The sequence below is a fragment of the Typopeltis vanoorti genome, chromosome 4 (assembly GCF_054136105.1).
Source record: "Typopeltis vanoorti isolate ZY-2024b chromosome 4, IOZ_Tvanoo_1.0, whole genome shotgun sequence".
In the NCBI taxonomy this organism is placed as follows: domain Eukaryota; kingdom Metazoa; phylum Arthropoda; class Arachnida; order Uropygi; family Thelyphonidae; genus Typopeltis; species Typopeltis vanoorti.
The window spans coordinates 53842690-53860990 of record NC_143552.1 but is presented as its reverse complement, the minus strand read 5'-3'; the positions used below and the strand labels follow the sequence as shown (position 1 = coordinate 53860990).

General features: G+C 36.0%; 1 protein-coding gene across 3 annotated transcripts in view; it reads left to right on the top strand.

Moving 5' to 3' along the window:
* LOC150107309 (transforming acidic coiled-coil-containing protein 3-like) overlaps positions 1-18301 on the top strand; it is a 319360-nt gene that overhangs the window by 214501 nt on the left and 86558 nt on the right. For all 3 annotated transcript variants that reach the window (XM_090391174.1, XM_090391175.1, XM_090391176.1), the window contains one exon: positions 14659-14712. In XM_090391174.1, the coding sequence (XP_090247300.1) occupies positions 14659-14712 (54 nt within the window). The remainder of the gene's footprint in view (positions 1-14658; positions 14713-18301) is intronic.

Below are 18301 nucleotides of genomic sequence, written 5' to 3'. Positions count from 1 at the left end.
GTTGGTTGGAGAGCGGTACGCTAACCACTTGGACAACCATGCCGGCAAGATTGCGTGCATATTTAGCTGGAGCTGTCAATCTGTTGCATTAACAAAACATGTATATGTCCACGGTCTGCTGTGCATGAGATTTTTGATAAACAATTACCAGTCTCGGTGTAAAATGATACCTTGGTTTTTTATTGTGGGATGCTTAAGGATCAAAGCTGTATAACTGAGAGGAGACCTCCACATAAGCCTTTAAAGGAATGCAGAGAATCGACTAGGGCTACTGACATAATAATCCTAACTTTCTTGCGATGCACCCTGTTAGCCTACCTGGATACTGAATGAATGAGGATGGGCTGGAAATTTGGGATTTGGCCCTCCAAATTTTATTCTTATTGGCTTAAACCACAATATAAAATTATGACACAACGTGACAGAATTTCATGGCGGTTGGGGTATCACCCAGTTAAACAAGGCTGCTGTTGTCTTCACCAGGGAACCAGGGTGCACAGTCAGCTACTGGAACAAATCCTGAAACATACTCCAAACTCAAAATGTTGAACTCTGTTGAGTTCAAGATAGGTACAATCAACATAAGAAGCTTGAATGGCAAGGAAACGGAGCTAGTTGAGGAATTGGATAACTACCACATCGACATAATAGGGGTGACTGAAACAAAAAAGACAAAAACTGGTGATATCATTCTTTGCAATAAATAGAAAATGTTATATTCAGGCAATGACAGTCAAGGAAAAGGAATAGCCATGGTATTCAACATTAAATACGAGGCTAATCTTCTTGAATGGCAGGCAGTATCAAGTAGAGTAGAGTATGTGGGCAAATATGAGAATGGGGAACTGGACAATGAGACTTATTTGTGCCTGTGGTCCCACAGAAGGTTCTGCTAAGATATAAGTGGAGGAATGTTTTGAGGCTTTAGAGAAAGCAACTGACACAATGAGAAATGAAAAGTTGGTCCTTGTTGGGGATCTAAATAGCAGAGTAAGAAATGATTGTCAGACATGCAAAAATATTTTTGGAAAATTTGGAGAAAAGAGCAAAGCTAATAATAATGGCAAATATCTGTTGGTTTTTGCTCAGGACATGGACTGGTTGTTACTAACACAATGTTAGAACATAAAATTGCACACAAATTCACATAAACAGACGAGTCAAGGAATAAGAAAAGTCTAATTGACTATGTTATTGTTGATAGTGATGTTTTCTCTCTTGTTCAGGACATTAGAGTGTACAGAGGATTTAAATTCATTTTTAAATTGTGATTGCCATTTAGTCTTGAGCAGGATAAAATTGAATTTCATATTGAAAAGAAGGACATTTATGAAAGTTTTAAAGTGAATAAAAGTTGAGCAGCTTGTAGATGTGAACTGTAGACTAAAATGCACAAACATTATTCAAGAAAAAAAGAAAGAGTTTGAGAACAGGAACCAAACCTTGGAGATTCAGTGGCAAGCACTGAAAAAAACATTGACTGATTCAGCCAGAGAGGCATGTGGTGAGGTCATCTGCAAGGATAGAAAAATTAGAACTCCATGGTGGACACAGGAATTAAAGAGGCAGTGGAGGAAAAGAAGAAAGCATATCAAAAGTTCCTGCCAACTAGAGAATGCAGAGACAAATGTAAGATAGCTAAACAAAAGTCATGGGAAGACTTTGGTAAGAACAAAGAAGATAATATCAAGAAGGTGGCATGATGTTCTGGAGGTTGTTGAAGAAGCTCAGAAATGGAGGAAAGTGCTGTAAACGGAATTAGAGATGATAAAGGTGACATGAAAACTTTAGAAAAAGATATTCTTATGTATGGAGTAATTACTTCAAAAATTGCTAAATGAAATGATCACTGACAGCATAGTTGTAAAAAAAAAACAGTAATCAGACATGCAATCAGGAATACACATATCCATACTTAACATAAAAAAAGCCATCAAAAGCCTGAAATGTAGAAAAGCAGCTGGTGTAGATGATATTCAACAAGAAATGCTCAAGTATGGAGGTATAAAAGTCTTACAGTGGCTACATTGCATAATTCAGAAGGTCTGTACAGATTCCAGAACTGGAGTAGAACTCTTATAGTACCCATATTTAAAAAGGTAAATAAAACTGAATGGGAGAATTACTCTACTGAGTAATTCTCCCATTCAGGTATCATCCAGTAAGGTTATTTCTCTACTGAGTGTTTCTGGTAAGATTTATGCAAGTATACTTCAGAAACAGTTGAGAAGGATTGTAGAAGGGAAGCTTGCTGAAGAACAAGCTGGATTCAGGCCAAATAAAGGCTTCACACATCAGCATCAGATTTTCTCTTTACGCTAAATAGTTGAGAAATCACAGGAATATAACAAAGATCTGTATTTAAGTTTTGTAGATCTGAAAATGACATATGACAAGGTGCCAAGAGAGAAGTTATTCAAACCCTACAGTTGTATGGTGTCAATGGTGCATTATTTCATACAGTACTTAGTCTTTGAGTTCTAAGTCACTTAGAATTGAAGGAAGTATACAGGAAGGTGGTTCAATGTTAAATCTGGGGTCAGACAAGAATTTACATTATTGCCCCCTTTGTTATTCATTATTTATATGGATCATATTATGAAGTAAAGTGGTATTATACCTGATTTCAAAATTAGAGATTTTAATCTCAGCTCTTTACTTTATGTAGGTGATGTCATCCTTTTAAAGAAATTCAGTTCAAGTCTTCAAGAATCCCTGACTAAACTGAATAACTATTGTAATAAATTTGGTATGATAATCAGCAATAACAGGACAAAGACAATGAAAATAGGTAGAAACATTGAAAATATTAACTGCATTGTGAATGGAGAACCTATAGAGCAAGTAAAACATTTCAGCTATTTAAGTACAATTTTTAGTGAGGAAGGCAGATTAAATGTGGAAATAGACAACAGAATTAGTAAAGGTGGTATGGTAGGAAGTCAGCTGAATAACTTTATATGAAATAAGAAAGAAATTAGTGAAAACACTAAATTACCTGTATACAAGAGTGTTCAAACCAATTTTAACTTATGGATCTGATAGCTGGGTTAGAAATAAAACACTTGACCGAAGACTAGATACCACAGATATGAGAGGCCTGAGAAAGATCGATTAGGTAAGTGAACAGATGGCATCAATGGCAATATCGTATTAAAAATAAGGATATTAAGAAAGAACTTAATATTGTGATATGATATTAATTATGATATTGTTAGCATCCAGAAATATGTTAGCAGAGCTGATCTTAGGTGGTATGATCACTTAAACACAAGAGGAAAGATTAGCAAAAGAACTATTCTTTGCCAAGTTGGCAGGAAAAAGACTTAGAGGGAAAACCAAGATATAGGTGGATTGATACAGTAAAAAGTGCCTTAAAAGATAGAAATATACGATGTGATGGTGTTGATTTCTTTACAGGTAACAGATTGATTTGGAGGAAAAATTGTAGGAATGAAGTTAGTAATGATATAAGTTTTTCATGTAGTACTATCATATCCTGTACAACGATTCTAGGTACATGTCAGGAATTTGATAATGAAGTAGTCAAAAGGTGTCACACCTTATTTCTAAAATAGTCTGGATTAGACATAGATATTGAAAGTTTTTTCACTTGTTTATATTATAAATTAAACATGCCAAGAAATGATATTCTTGGCATGTTTGTCATCACCATTAAATTCCTGATATACCTTCAAGGGATGTACAGGATATGATAGTACTACATGAAAAATTTACATCATTACTAACTTCCTATCTACAATTTTCTTCCAAATCAGTCTGTTACCTGTCAAGACTCCAATATTATCAGATCTTATATTTCTAACTTTTAACTGTATCAATCCACCTATATCTTGGTCTTCCTCTGGGTCTTTTTTCTGCTAACTTGGCAGAGAACACTTGTTTTGCTAATCTCTCCTCTCCCATTCTGTTTAAGTGACAATACCATCTGAGATTAGCTCTGTTAATGCATTCCTGGATGCTGACATTGTCAAGTTCTTTCCTAATATCCTCATTTTTAATATGATATTGCCATTGATGCCATCTGTTAATATCCCTAATCTTTCTTAGGATTCTGATATCTGCTGTCTTTGGTCAAGTGTTTTACTTCTAACCCAGCTCTCAGAACCATAAGTTAAAATTAGTTTGAACACTGTCTTGTATACAGCTAATTTAGTGTTTTGACTAATTTCTCTCTTATTCCATATAAATTTATTCAGTTGACTACCTACCATACAGCTTTGTTGATCCTGATGTCTATTTCCATATTTAATTTACCATCTTCACTAAATATCGTGCCTGAGTAGCTGAAATGTTTTACTTGTTCAATAGGTTCTCCATTCACAATCCAATTGATATTTTCAATGTTTCCTTATTTTCATTGTCTTTGTCGTTTTAATGCTGACCTTCATACCATATCTATTACAACAGTTATTCAATTTTGACAGGGAACCTTGCAGACTTGTAGCGATTTATTTAGAAGTATAACATCGTCCGAATAAAGCAAGGAACTGACATTAACATCTCCAATTCTGATATCATGTTTAATACTACTCTCCTTCTTAATGTGATCCATATAGATAATGAATAACAGAGGTGATAATGTACATCCTTGTCTCATACCAGATTTAACATTAAATCATCTTCCTGTACTTCCTTCAATTCTAACTGCTGACTTGCAACTCAAATAAAGACTAAGTATTGCTGGATATAATGCTCTATTAACACCTTATAACTGTAGTGTTTTGAATAACTTCTCTCTTGGCACCTTGTTATATGCCTTTTATACCGATCTTTGTTATATTCCCATGATTTCTCAACTATCTGTCGTAAAGTGAAAATCTGGTCCTAACAGTCTCTATTTGGCCTGAATCCAGCTTGTTCTTCAGAAGCTTCTCTTTTACAATCCTTTTTAACCGTTTCTCAAGTATACTTGTATATGTCTTACCAGGAACACTCAGTAATGAAATACCTCTGTAATTCTCACATTCAGTTTTATTTCCCTTTTTATATATGTGTATTATGAGAGTTCTACTCCAATTATCTGGAATTCGTCCCTCTGTACAGGCGTTTTGAACTATGCAGTGCAGCCATTGTATGATTTTCTTACCTCCATACTTGTGACAGGGAGAATAAAAAGGTTGGAGGAGTGTTATTGATGATAGCTGATGAGTTGCAGCCAAGGAGTATAGAAGTTGAACTGCAGGATAGAGAAAAGAGCACATTTGAGGCTATTTGGTTTGAGATAGTCTAGCAGAACAAAATATACAATTGGGTGCTACTATATACCAGGTGATGGAATAGATGGTGGGGATAGTATGCATAGGCAAATAGAAGAAATGAGTGGAAGGAGGGTAATTATTATGGGTGATTTCAATTATGGTAACATTGACTGGAAGGAGGAGAAGGCACATGGGAGGAAGGAATTGGAGTTTATGCGGTTATTAAGGGACAACTATCTGCGACAGCATGTAGTGGAAAATACTAGGGGGGGGGGGCAGAGAGTGCGTGACCTAGTAATTGCATCTGAGAATGTGGCTGTAACGAACATGACCATGTTGCCACCAATTGGTGAGAGTGATCATAAGGCCATGACTTGGGAGGTGGCTAAAGGAGTGGAATTTACAATTAAGACAGGGTACATGTGGAATTACCGGGCTGGTAAGTATGACAAGCTTAGGAGTGTGCTTGGCTCAGTGCCATGGCATATAAAACTGCAAGGGCTGGATGTTGATAGTGCATGGGAGGTGGTTAAGAAGTGTTTGCAGGAGGCAATGGTTGACTGTATATGAAGAGTCCAAATAATAAATCACGTAGGGGTTAAATGGATGAATAACACTATTAAGCTTGAGCTGCAAAAAACACAGAAACAATTGTGGAGGGAATTTAAGGAGAAAAGTGACCAGCAGGTGCAGGAACAATATAAAGCTCAGGCCAGGAAGGTAACAAGGGTGGTAAGAAAAGCAAAAGTGGATTACGAAACAAAATTGGCCATGCAGACTAAAGAGAATCCCAAATGGTTTTTTCAATATGTTGCAAGTAAAAAGAAAAATGTTCATGGGAGAATAATTTTAAAAAAATGCTGAGGGTAGGGAGGTAACTGAATCAGTCGATATAATGGAATTACTGAGCGAGCACTTTGCAAGAGTATATCATCCAGGTGGTGACATTGCAGGAATGGAAGAACCAACAGCTTATACTGGAATTGTGATGAATGAAGTAGAGGTAAATAGTCTATTACAGTACCTCAATGTCAATACATCTGTGGGATTGGATGGTATACCAGCTCATGTCGTACGTGAAGCGGCTAAAGAATTGTCAATGCCCTTGACCATTTTGTTTAATTTGAGCCTCGGGTCTGGGTCAGTCCCAATGGGGTGGAAAGAGGGGGAAATAGTTCCACTGCATAAAGATGGTTCCAAGGCTACTGTTGAAAATTGCCGGCCAATCAGCATAACAGGAGTCGTTATCAAGGTCTTGGAGAAAATAGTCAAGAAGAAAATACAAGATTGGATAGATGAAAATGGGATACTGTATCAGGGACAGCATGGTTTTGTGAAGGGTAGGTCATGCCTTAGTAACTTGCTCACAGTGACAGCTGAACTGGATAAGGGTAATGGGTTTACAGTGATTCTACTGGACCTTACTAAGGCCTTTGACAGGATACCACATGGAATTCTAATCAGTAAAATGCAGCATATGGGGATGGATATGAGGGTGGTTGATTGAGAGATATCAGAGAGTGGTTTATTCAGGAGTAGAGTCCACAAGACGGCCTGTGACTAGTGGTGTGCTACAAGGATCTATTCTTGGACCACTGCTGTTTAATTTGTTCATTAATGATATAGGAAAGGATCTGAGTGGAACAGTTCATTTGTTTGCAGATGATGCAAAGTTGGGTAGGGCAATAGTGAATGTAGGTGATGTCAAAATTTTGCAGGATGATTTGGATAGATTGGAGGTCTGGGCTAAGGAGAATGGATGTCAATTTAATGTGGCAAAGTGTAAGATTATATATTTTGGGGTGAAAAGATTTGCAGCAGTTTACTACATTGGTGGAACTGTACTCCAGGAAATTGATGAGGCACGAGATTTAGGAGTGCTGGTGGATAAGGAGTTGAAGTTTAGGGGACACATTGCAAAAGTGGCCAAATCAGCTCATCAAATCACTTGGTTGCTTAAGAATATGTTGACAAGCAGGTTATTGTTCCTCTGTATCGAGCCTTGATAAGACCCCATCTCGACTACTGTGCCCAGATTTGGTCACCTAGGTTTCTTCTTGATGGGGAGGAGGTTGAGAGGATCCAGAGGCGAGTGACCAAAATGATAGCAGGTCTGTGGAATGAACCTTATGAGAACAGGTTGAGAATTTGTGGGTTGCAAAAATTGGTTGATAGGCGGAGGAGGGGAGATATGATTGAGACATTCAAATTACTGAAGGGTTTCTATAAAATTAATTCAGAAGATATTTTTGAGAACAGGGCTGGTTGTGGGAGGACTAGGGGACATCCATGGAAGCTGGGCAAAAGTGTTAGTAAGGGTGTTAGAGCTAGGTTCTTTACTTTTAGAGTGGTGAATGAGTGGAATGTGCTGCAAGAGTCTGTGGTGGATGCTGTGACAGTGAATGAGTTTAAGGCAAGGTATGATAGATACTGTATGAATGTCGAATAGTTGTGATGAACATGATTTGGGGCCTCCCTCGATGAGTCTAAGGACTCCCTGGAGTTGCCCGTAATAATAATAATATTTTAATCTTTCGCTAGGATTTGAGGATTGGTTAATAAACATTGGTTTTGTCATGTAATCACCTGATGCATTACTACAAAACAGTAGAGTTTTGTAGTAATGCATATCTTTAGAAACTTTGAATCCAGGAGCTGACTTTCATTTTTCGAAATATAGGTGCACTTTTGCATTTTTTCCCCCCAATATAACCCGGATTCATCTGCATCGAACACATGGTCTGTTTAATGGATGGAAATCTTATTAAACTGTTTGTTTAATAAGATTTCCATCTGAAGGAATTTTCTTTAGAGTGCAATCTTCTATCCAAATCATTAGAGATTTCTCTATTTTTCCCATTAGAATACTGTGTATATGAGTATTCATTTTATGTTCATTTTGTTTGTTCGAATTGTTGATTGACTTAAATTCAAAGTCCTTGCAACAGCTCCTGGTTTTTCTCCATTTTTCAACCGATCCAAGATTTTCATTTTTTCTTCGAAAGAAATAAACTTTCTTTTCGATGTTGGTTTTTCCCTTTTGTTGCAGTTGTTTGTGGCCATTACTATAAAAATATTTTTTTGCATAAAAAAAAAAAAAAGCATTGCATATTAATTATGTATGCATCTCACAAGAAAATGAAGTACTCAGCTTGAGATTAACACACCTTTGATTTTTAATGCTCTTTTCTGGCAGAAAACGAAGACAATTTCCAACAATAAATACTTTATACGGTTTGATATTTTAAGGATACTTATGACATAAAGATTGTATAATATAAGCACGTACACACAAGAAAGATATTTAATTAGCCAAATAATTTGGTCTGAAAATTGCAGACCATCTTCAGTGATAATACAAGAACAGTTTTAAAATACAAGGTGAAATACTAACTAACTAATAATTAAGGAATTGACAGTGTACACTAGAAATAAATTAAATAAACTTTAATATATACTTTCCAATATTTCAGCAAACGTCACGTTGCCATCTTCTTGGGAACTTAATACAAAGACAAGTGCACGCAAGTACTACATAACAGCAAATGAGAACCAAAGCTAGGAAGCTACCATTTTCCTAAAGTCCTGATGGTGTCCCCTGGCGGGCTATATTGGTAGTTCTTGGCCTTTGGGCCGAAGTTCTTCTGATAAATGTTTACCAAATTTGGGGCAGTCTCATGCATCCAAATTTGTTGAGATTTGGCATTTTCCTGAGGGCTGAGGCTGATTCCATAAATAGTCTTTCATATTTGAACTTGCCACGGTGCATTACTGTGGCTATCTTCCATCATATTCTGTGGCGAGTATCCAGAGCGTGGTCTGCAAGTCCAGAGTGTCTATGGTGAAATCGGATGTAATCCTTGTGTTCTGAGATTCTTGACCACTTGTTACAGACCATATAGAAAATTCATATCCCTTATCTGCTCCACTAAAGACCAACCACTTCACCTAGACCTACCTGGTGTATACCAGGTCCCTTGCAGCTGTAAATTGTCCTACTTTGGCCAAACAGGCAGGATAGCAAATATCAGAATCTCAGAACACAAGGATTATATCTGATTTCACCAGTAGAGCCACTCTAGACTTGCAGACCGCGCTCTGGATACTCACCACAGAATAAGATGGAAGAAAGCCACAGTAATACACCGCAGCAAGTTCAAATGTGTAAGACTATTCATGGAATCAGCCTCAGCCTTTAGAAACATGCCAAACCTCAACAAATTTGGATGCATGAGACTGCCTCAAATTTGGGAAACATTTATCAGAACAACTTCAGCCCAAAGGCCAAGAACTACCAATATAGCCCACCAGGGGGCACAATCAGGACTTTAGGAAAACAGTAGCTTCCTAGCTTGCTGTTATGTAGTACTTGCGTGCACTTGTCTTTGTATTAAGTTCCCAAGAAGATGGCAACGTGATGTTTGTCGAAATATCGGAAAGTATATATTAAAGTCTATTTAATTTATATTTCTAGTGTACGCTGTCAATTCCTTAATTATTAGTTATCATGTTTAACCAGCGTATAAGCCTCTCTACAAGAATTACGATCATCCATGGAGATTCTTTCGCATGCAAGGCCCGCCATTACGGCAAACTGAAGCTGAAGTTATCCAGACAACTTAACCGTCTGGCATTCCTAAAACGCTGCCGGGATAATCAAGTCATCCCTAACTGTGTAAAATTTAAACACTGCTTTGTTTCACAGAAAGCTCTCCGTATCTACAACCGGGCGAGCCAGGCTTTACTTCGGGAGCAAATTACCACTACATGCGGTTCCCTAGCCGACATAAAGAGAGCTATTTTAGCGCTAGAAAATGAGCTTTCAAATACGCTTAATCACGAGCTTTGGTCAGTCCTACATGACGTCTCGTGTACGGCGGCTAATAGAGAATTCGAACGAATACGGAGTCGACATATCAACAAGTTTGATAAATTAATAAAGAACTCGGCGTCCAAACCTAAACTACAAACCAACACTGTAGTTAACCTTTCTTCAGTTATCTTGAAGCCTGAAGCACTCAACGCTCTGTCATGTGGTCACAACTTCGCCATTGCTCCTAGGAAATTACTGGCCGAGGAATTAATGATCCAAATTGAACGCGGGATTCGCCACCTTCCAAACCACATCGCCAACGATATTAGATTGGATGTAGCCTGTGTTCTCACAAAAGCAAAACCTCCAAAACCAACATATCCATTAGTGAATACAAGTAACTACAAGAATTGAAGAAAAACAAAGAAATAGTTATCACCAAAGCGGATAAGAGGAACGCCACTGTGGTACTCAATATTAATGACTACACAGGTAAGCTTAAGGCTTTACTATTAGATCGAGCCACTTACTTCCCTATTGAATACAATCCCACCAACTCTCAAATTAGAAAAGTCCATAGGCTCCTTAAGAGCCTGTGGAGATTACCAACAGACTAAAACTATATAACTGTAGACCTCCCGCATATATGGGCTCCCAAAAATACATAAAGAAAATGTGCCATTACGTCCCATAGTGGATGGCATTAATTCCTCCACTTACAAACTAGCCAAGCATTTAGCCAAAGCTCTCTCACACTATACTGGCAACACACCATTGCACATTAAAAAACTTAGCCCACTTCAAAGCCAGTATAGAAAACCTTACACTCCAACATAATGGTCAGTTTTGACGTCTCCTGCTTATTCACAAATGTCCCTCCCCCCCAAAGAAACCTTAGAGCTAATCCAAGCTAAATTTCCTCCTGATATCTCAGCCCTATTTCAGTTTACAATGAACTCAGGCTATTTCGTTTGGCAGGAAAAATTCTACAAACAGATAGAGGGGACAGCCATGGGTTCACCACTTTCCTCACCCTCGGCCAACTTCTTTATGGAGACTTTTGATGAGAAAGCCTTAAACTCAGCCCTACAAAAACCTACCATATGGCTTCGCTACGTTGATGATGTGTTCGGTATTTGGCCACATGGCCCAGATTCACTCCTCTCCTTCCTAATGCACTTAAACAACCAACACCCTAGAATCAAGTTCACCCTGGAAAAAGAGAAAAAGAATAACCTCCCCTTCCTAGACACACTAGTCACCCGCCAACCTGATGAAACCTTGGTTTTATCAGTTTATAGAAATCCCACCCATACAGGCAGATACATTCACCAACAATCCCATCACCCCCCCCTCCCCCTCACAACAATATGGAGTTATTAAGACACTATTCAACAGGGCAAAAATAATCTGTTCATAATGAACAAGCCCTAAACTGAACTAAATCACATCTGTGATACTTTCTCAGCCAATGGCTACCCCCCCCCCCCAAAAAAAAGAATCAAAATACTTAAACCAGTTATCCACAACCCCCCTTCCTCCCCCTTTCACAAAAAAGAGATAACTCTAAATCCATCACCATTCCCTACATCGGAGGCACCTCAGAAAAAAAATCAACAAAATCTTAAAAAAACATGACTTGACCACTTGTTACAGACCATATAGAAAATTGGCATCCCTTATCCGCTCCACTAAAGACCAACCACTTCACCTAGACTTACCTGGTGTATACCAGGTTCTTTGCAGCTGTAAATTGTCCTACTTTGGCCAAACAGGTAGGATAGCAAATATCAGAATCTCAGAACACAAGGATTATATCCGATTTCACCAGTACAGCCACTCTGGGCTTGCAGACCACTCTCTGGATACTCGCCACAGAATAAGATGGAAGAAAGCCACAGTAATGCTCCGTAGCAAGTTCAAATATGAAAGACTATTCATGGAATCAGCCCCAGCCCTTAGGAACATGCCAAACCTCAACAAATTTGGATGCATGAGACTGCCTCAAATTTGGGAAACATTTATCAGAAGAACTTCAGCCCAAAGGCCAAGAACTACCAATATAGCCTGCCATTGGGCACCATCAGGACTTTAGGAAAACGGTAGCTTCCTAGCTTTGATTCTCATTTGCTGTTATGCAGTACTTGTGTGCACTTGTCTTTGTATTAAGTTCTCAAGAAGATGGCAGCGTGACGTTTGCTGAAATATCGGAAAGTATATATTAAAGTTTATTTAATTTATATTTCTAGTGAACGCTGTCAATTCCTTAATTATTAGTTATCATGTTTAACCAGCATATAAGCCTCTCTACAAGAACTAACAATAGATCATTTATAAATAGAACAAGCTGCGTGATGTTATATCACTAAGTATTAAAGAGAAATATTTTTAAGCAGAGACATGATTGAATTAAAAATATTAATTATAAATAACATAAAATTAATATGAATCAATGAGTTATCCTGATTGGACTTTCCCAGATTTTTGATACAGATATACAGTCATTCCAATTCAGTTTAGGATGATGGAGTAAGGCCTCTACACTTTCTTTGAATAAACGTTCAAATTTATAGCAGGATCTATGTAAGAGGCGAGTTTTTGACCAAAGGATGTTGTGGTTAGTTTCTGTCCTGTGGTGAGCCAATCCAGATTTTTCGGGTTTGTTGTGATGAATGGAGGATTGATATTCTTAGATTCTTTTTGCTAGAGAGCGTCCAGTTTGTCCAAAATAGGAGAGATCACGGTTGCAGGGAATTTGATAAATTCCAGGAAGAGACATAGTTGAGCATTTGTCTTTAGAAGAAGGAAAATGGGAAGATAATTTGTTAATAGGTGAATACGTAGCTGTTAACTCATATTTCTTCAGAATTCTTGAAATAGGTTCTAATAATTAATATTTTTAATTCAATCATGTCTCTGCTTAAAAATATTTCTCTTTAATACTTAGCGATATGATATCATGTGGCTTGTTCTATTTATAAATGATCTATTGTTAGTATTCCACCTTGTATTTTAAAACTGTTCTTGTATTGCCACTGAAGATGGTCTGCAATTTTCAGACCGAAATATTTGGCTAATTAAATATCTTTCTTGTGTGTACGTGCTTATATTATACAACTTTATACGGTTAACGATTGATGTACATACATGCTGAAGGATATTTTTCCCTAATATAAATTCGCTACTTATAACTCCATGCACAATATGGGCTGACGCAAATTTAACGAAGATGAAATTTGATTTTTAAGTCGCACGGTTAAAAATATATGAAAAGATAAAGGGTTATTACAATGTGTAGACATTGTATTTTTATCGAAACTGCATTGTATAAGTACCACGTTGAACAAGGGTTACTACAATTTGTAGACCGTGTTATATCGAAACCACATTGTAAGTATTGCGTTATACGAGGGTTACCTGTACTTAAAAAAAAACTTTGAACACCATGTTTACTCCTACTTCACCCAAAAAAATAATGCATCTGTTTGGTCCTTGACATTTTTTTCCATGTCATAATGTATCTGAAAATTATGATTGTCTAGTTCTAATAAATATTTGCATTGTTAAGATAATTTCTCTGATAGTAATTTATTTTGTTGTTAATGTAAAGAATCATTACTCTTTAATTAACATTTAATTAAATGTTAATTTGATGTGTAATTGATACTCATGATTTGAATTGAGTTCATCTATACCTTATTTATTGTTAGGCTTCAAAATAAAGCTTTTAGTAATCTGCGCAAAGTAATAGTGTAATGTAACTAAGTTTTGTTATCTTTGCATTTCATGTTCACTATTATTGCTATAAAATTATTTCAGTAGAAATACGAATTTTGAATAAATTTTATTTAGATTTGGAGTTCTTATGTAAAATACTACATATCATGCCATGAATTTTTAAACTCTTAGTGGGAAATCTTTGGCCTAATTAAAGTACTTATGGCTGAAGGGGAGGGGAATAATTAGTTTTTGATAAGAACATGCTCCTAAGAGTCCTACTGAATATTTGCTTTGGAAGAGTAGCTAAAGTACATGTACAATAATTAACATATGTAGCCACTGAATACTGTGTTTATGCAAATCAATTGCTCATTGATGATTTAGTAGCTGGTAGTAGTTAGTGAGTTATCAGTTAGCAGAAATACATAATTTTTAGCACATCATTATTGAGTGGTTGGATAGATATCAGTTTCTACAGTGGGCTCAGTGATATGTCATTATATAGAAACTTGGTTTTCATAAATTGCATTTAACAATAATAAGAAATACCTGAGTTTCTAAATAAAATAGCTTATTTTGAACTGAACTTACCATGTTAGTTCAGTTTAAAACGAGCATCTTAACAAAAGTAGTCTCTTAATAAGGCATAATAAAAGTTCCTCTTGTCACAGGCAAGGTTTTGCCTGCATCTCATTTCCCAGACAAATGGTGCATAATGAAATGAAACCACTGATCCATGAAGATATCCATTATTATTTAATGAATATTTTGTTTTGTATACCGTGTATTACACATTTATGTTACACTTCAAAAAATTGGTGGAACTAATTTTAAAAGTCATTAGCTTAAGCATATTATATATGCATTAAAAATGTAAAATTAATTATTGTTTATATTTGTTAGATGGACACTGCCATCACCAGCAGGCAGCCACTGTCTACATCAGCAGCACATCAGGTGGGTATGATGAAGTGATTTCCCTATTATCTATTTTTTTTTTTTTCATGCAACATGTTGCAGATCATATATGATCTGCAGCATTCTTGAATTTATTGATTGATTGAAAACCCCTTTAAAATATTTTTCTCTTTAAGACTGAAATGTTTGAGTATTATTTGTAAATTGCAATGTTGATTGAACAGTTATAGTGAACAGTAAGGTTTCACTGGCTACTTATGTTTTACTGACTGGATCCTAACTAGTGGGAGACTATAGTTATCATGCTCTGAATATATTATTTGTAGGTGAGAAGTTGCTGTATCATCAGAGTCACTTTTTCTGACAATATAGTATAATATTATTAAAAAAAGATTGCAAAACAAGAGGTTATCTTGTCCTGGCTAATAGAATTGGAGTAGGGAGTCATAATAAGGGGATTTAAGTTGGTAGGAGAAATGGAAAAATGAATATGAGATTAGGGCTTGGAGGGTTTAGAAGTGATAAAGAGAGGGCTGGTAGTGGACAGACTTTTTTGTATCATCACACTTCAGGATAAAGAAAGAGGAGAGGGTTGGGTCATATTTCTCATGTTAAAAGTAGATAAAAAGGACGGTTTATTCCATTTTTTTTTTTCTAAAAAAAAAAAGGAATAGTGGTAGGATTACTTTTGTTTCATGAATTCTGTGTTTTTAGAAGATTGTGTTAAAATAATGTTAATTATTTATTTTTGATGTTGGCTGTGCCTTTTTATATATACTAACTTAATTATTTATTTTAACTTAACATTGTCTTAACTTGCTTTATTTTACATTGCTTCGTTAAACTACACTAAGTTTAGACTATCAACTGCTATAACAAAACTCCTCAATTTCTCAATTGTGCCCCCCACACACACACACACACTCCCCCTGCTATTAAACAAACTGTGTTATAAGAAAATTTAATGTATGCAGTTCCCCACTCTCGCATAAATCAAATTAGAAAAAAAAAATTTTTTTTTTTGACTGCCCCATCTAATTTAAGTAAATATTGTTTGAAAGTTAGGGTGAGGAAAAACAGAAATTAATCACTAAATATATCCAATTTCTTTATATGCAAGTCATGACTATTCGTATCTTATTATGCCTGCAGGTTGACATTTTTTTTTGAAGGTAGTGCATTAGCTTAGTCAAAGAACAGATCAGGTAGTTACAAAACAAAAACATTTATTTTAAAACTACACACGAAGTACATTACACTCAAAATATTGTGCAATTATCACACTTAACCCTCTTGTAAATAGGTAATGCAACCTGACAAAACTCAGAATTCACACAAATACTGAGTTCACTCGTTATGCATAAATTACATACATACTTGCTCACTGCATAAACAGGTTACCAAAATTCTTCCCTTACAGACTGACTTAACAATTGCCTAACTATATACAATTTCATAATATATAATTCTCCCAATATTATAACTAAGCACACAGACATTATTTAAACTTACAAGTTAACAAACAATCTTTCCAGAGAACTTGTGGCTTAGTTAACCCTGTTTACAATAGATTTCTTCTACTGTTCTGTATTTTGTAAGCACATTCATAATTTCGAGATACACTTCCTTAAAAATTACAAAAGTAGTGCCTACTTACAATTTTACCATGAATAAGAGTCCAAACAAATTGCAGCATACTTCATCAGTATTTTACCGTCTTCTTCTTGTTTAATTCCCTTGCTGCTCAGGCAATCGCGGGAGGTTTCTTGCAAATCTTTCATCTGTTGGATATTCGATATGGAATCAATTGTAGTTACTGCTAGGCTTGCGTGTAACTGCTCTCTTTTTGAAGACTAAAACTCGAGAGCCATCGAGGAAATCAGCCTGCTGCGATCTGGAGATGAAGATCTTACAGCTCTCGATGGGAGAAGAGCCACGATGATGGGAACAAAAGCCTTTGACAATCGGAACAAAAAAGCCTCGACAATGAGTAGAAGAAAAGCCAAGAGCCACAATCACCTTTTATGCAAAATGTTGCTCTTTGTTCTCTATGCTGTCTTTTTGGGATTAGCCTATAGTGATGACGTCATTTCTTGCTGTTTGGTCAACATCTGTTGACCTTGCAACCTTTGGTTGGTGTTTTGTCATCACTAATCTGGCATAATTCCTACTCACAGCTTTATATACAATTCGACATTTATGCACTTTTACAGTAACATTCTATTTAGTACATTATATTTTAAATATTACTAAACATTGAGAGAAAAAAATGGAAAACCTATTGCAAATAAACAAAGATAAATATTTTTTTCACGAGAGAGATTTTACAGTTGGATATGAGGATATCTGATCTTTATAAGAGATATTTTTTATAATAGAAAGAGCTGTTATGATTGTCATTTTATTTATCTTGAGATAAATAAAATATTATTTATTTGTCTCAAGTTATGTTGATCAGAAGGAGTTTAATCCATATTACCAGACCTCAACCTACTTTCTCATTTGTATAAACCTTTCAGATACAAACAATTAAGTTGGAAATCCATAAAAGTCATGGGAGAGGGTACGATCTCCTAGATAATTTGTTGCAAAATGTAAACATTTTTTGTTTCATCTAAATAAAGCAGTTCTTTAGTTACTCTAGCTTATTAAGAATACACATCTTATTGTCAAATTATTCTTTTAAAAAAAAAAAAAATATATATATATATATATATATATTTATTTAACAATGAAGCGAATGTGTGTGTATATACACACACACACACACACACACACACACACACACACATTTTAAAGACATCGTGCTCGCTCTCTTCTTGATGATGAGTTAGAACTTAATAAAGAACTCAATTTTCTCAGATCTACTTTTCAACTAAATGGTTATTCACAAAAAACAATTGACAAATGCCTATTAAATCTACCTACTTGCAATAATGAAGAGACCAACAGGGTGAAAGGTAATATTTCTATACCATACATAAGCTCTGTCTCACCCAAATTAGCCAAGGTTCTTAGGAAATACAACATAAGAACTTTATTTACTCCTCTTCCAAAAATCCACTCCTTAGTGAGCTGTCCGAAACCCAGACATCACAACCTTAAGTATCCCAGGGTTTACCAGATTTTGTGCAACTGTGATATACCATACTTTGGCCAAACAGAGAAATCGATCGAGTTACGCATTGAAGAATATAAGAGAGATGTCAGTTACAGGAGAACGTGAGCAGTGTTTTGTCTAGTCATGTTCTGTTCTCAGCTGATCCTAATGAAGAAAACCTTAGCCATACAGTCTTATGACTGTATGGCTAAGGTTTAATTCATCCTGGCAACGAAAAATTAGAAAAAAAGATAATAGAATCAAAAGAAATCATTCTCAATCCCCTACATCTCAACAACAACCTGAGTTACAACCTTTCAGACTGTCATTATGCTACAATCAAATACTGGCATTCGCGAGATGCTATACACATGCAAAAACCCAACAATGAAGCCAATGAGAGAACAGTTTTGAATGCGCAGACTTCAACGTTTCTATGTTGATTATATGTACACTAACTTTCTGTGTTGTTTACAGTTATTTCCTCTAGGCTTTACTGGTTATTTCTTTTGTAATGTGCACCTGAAG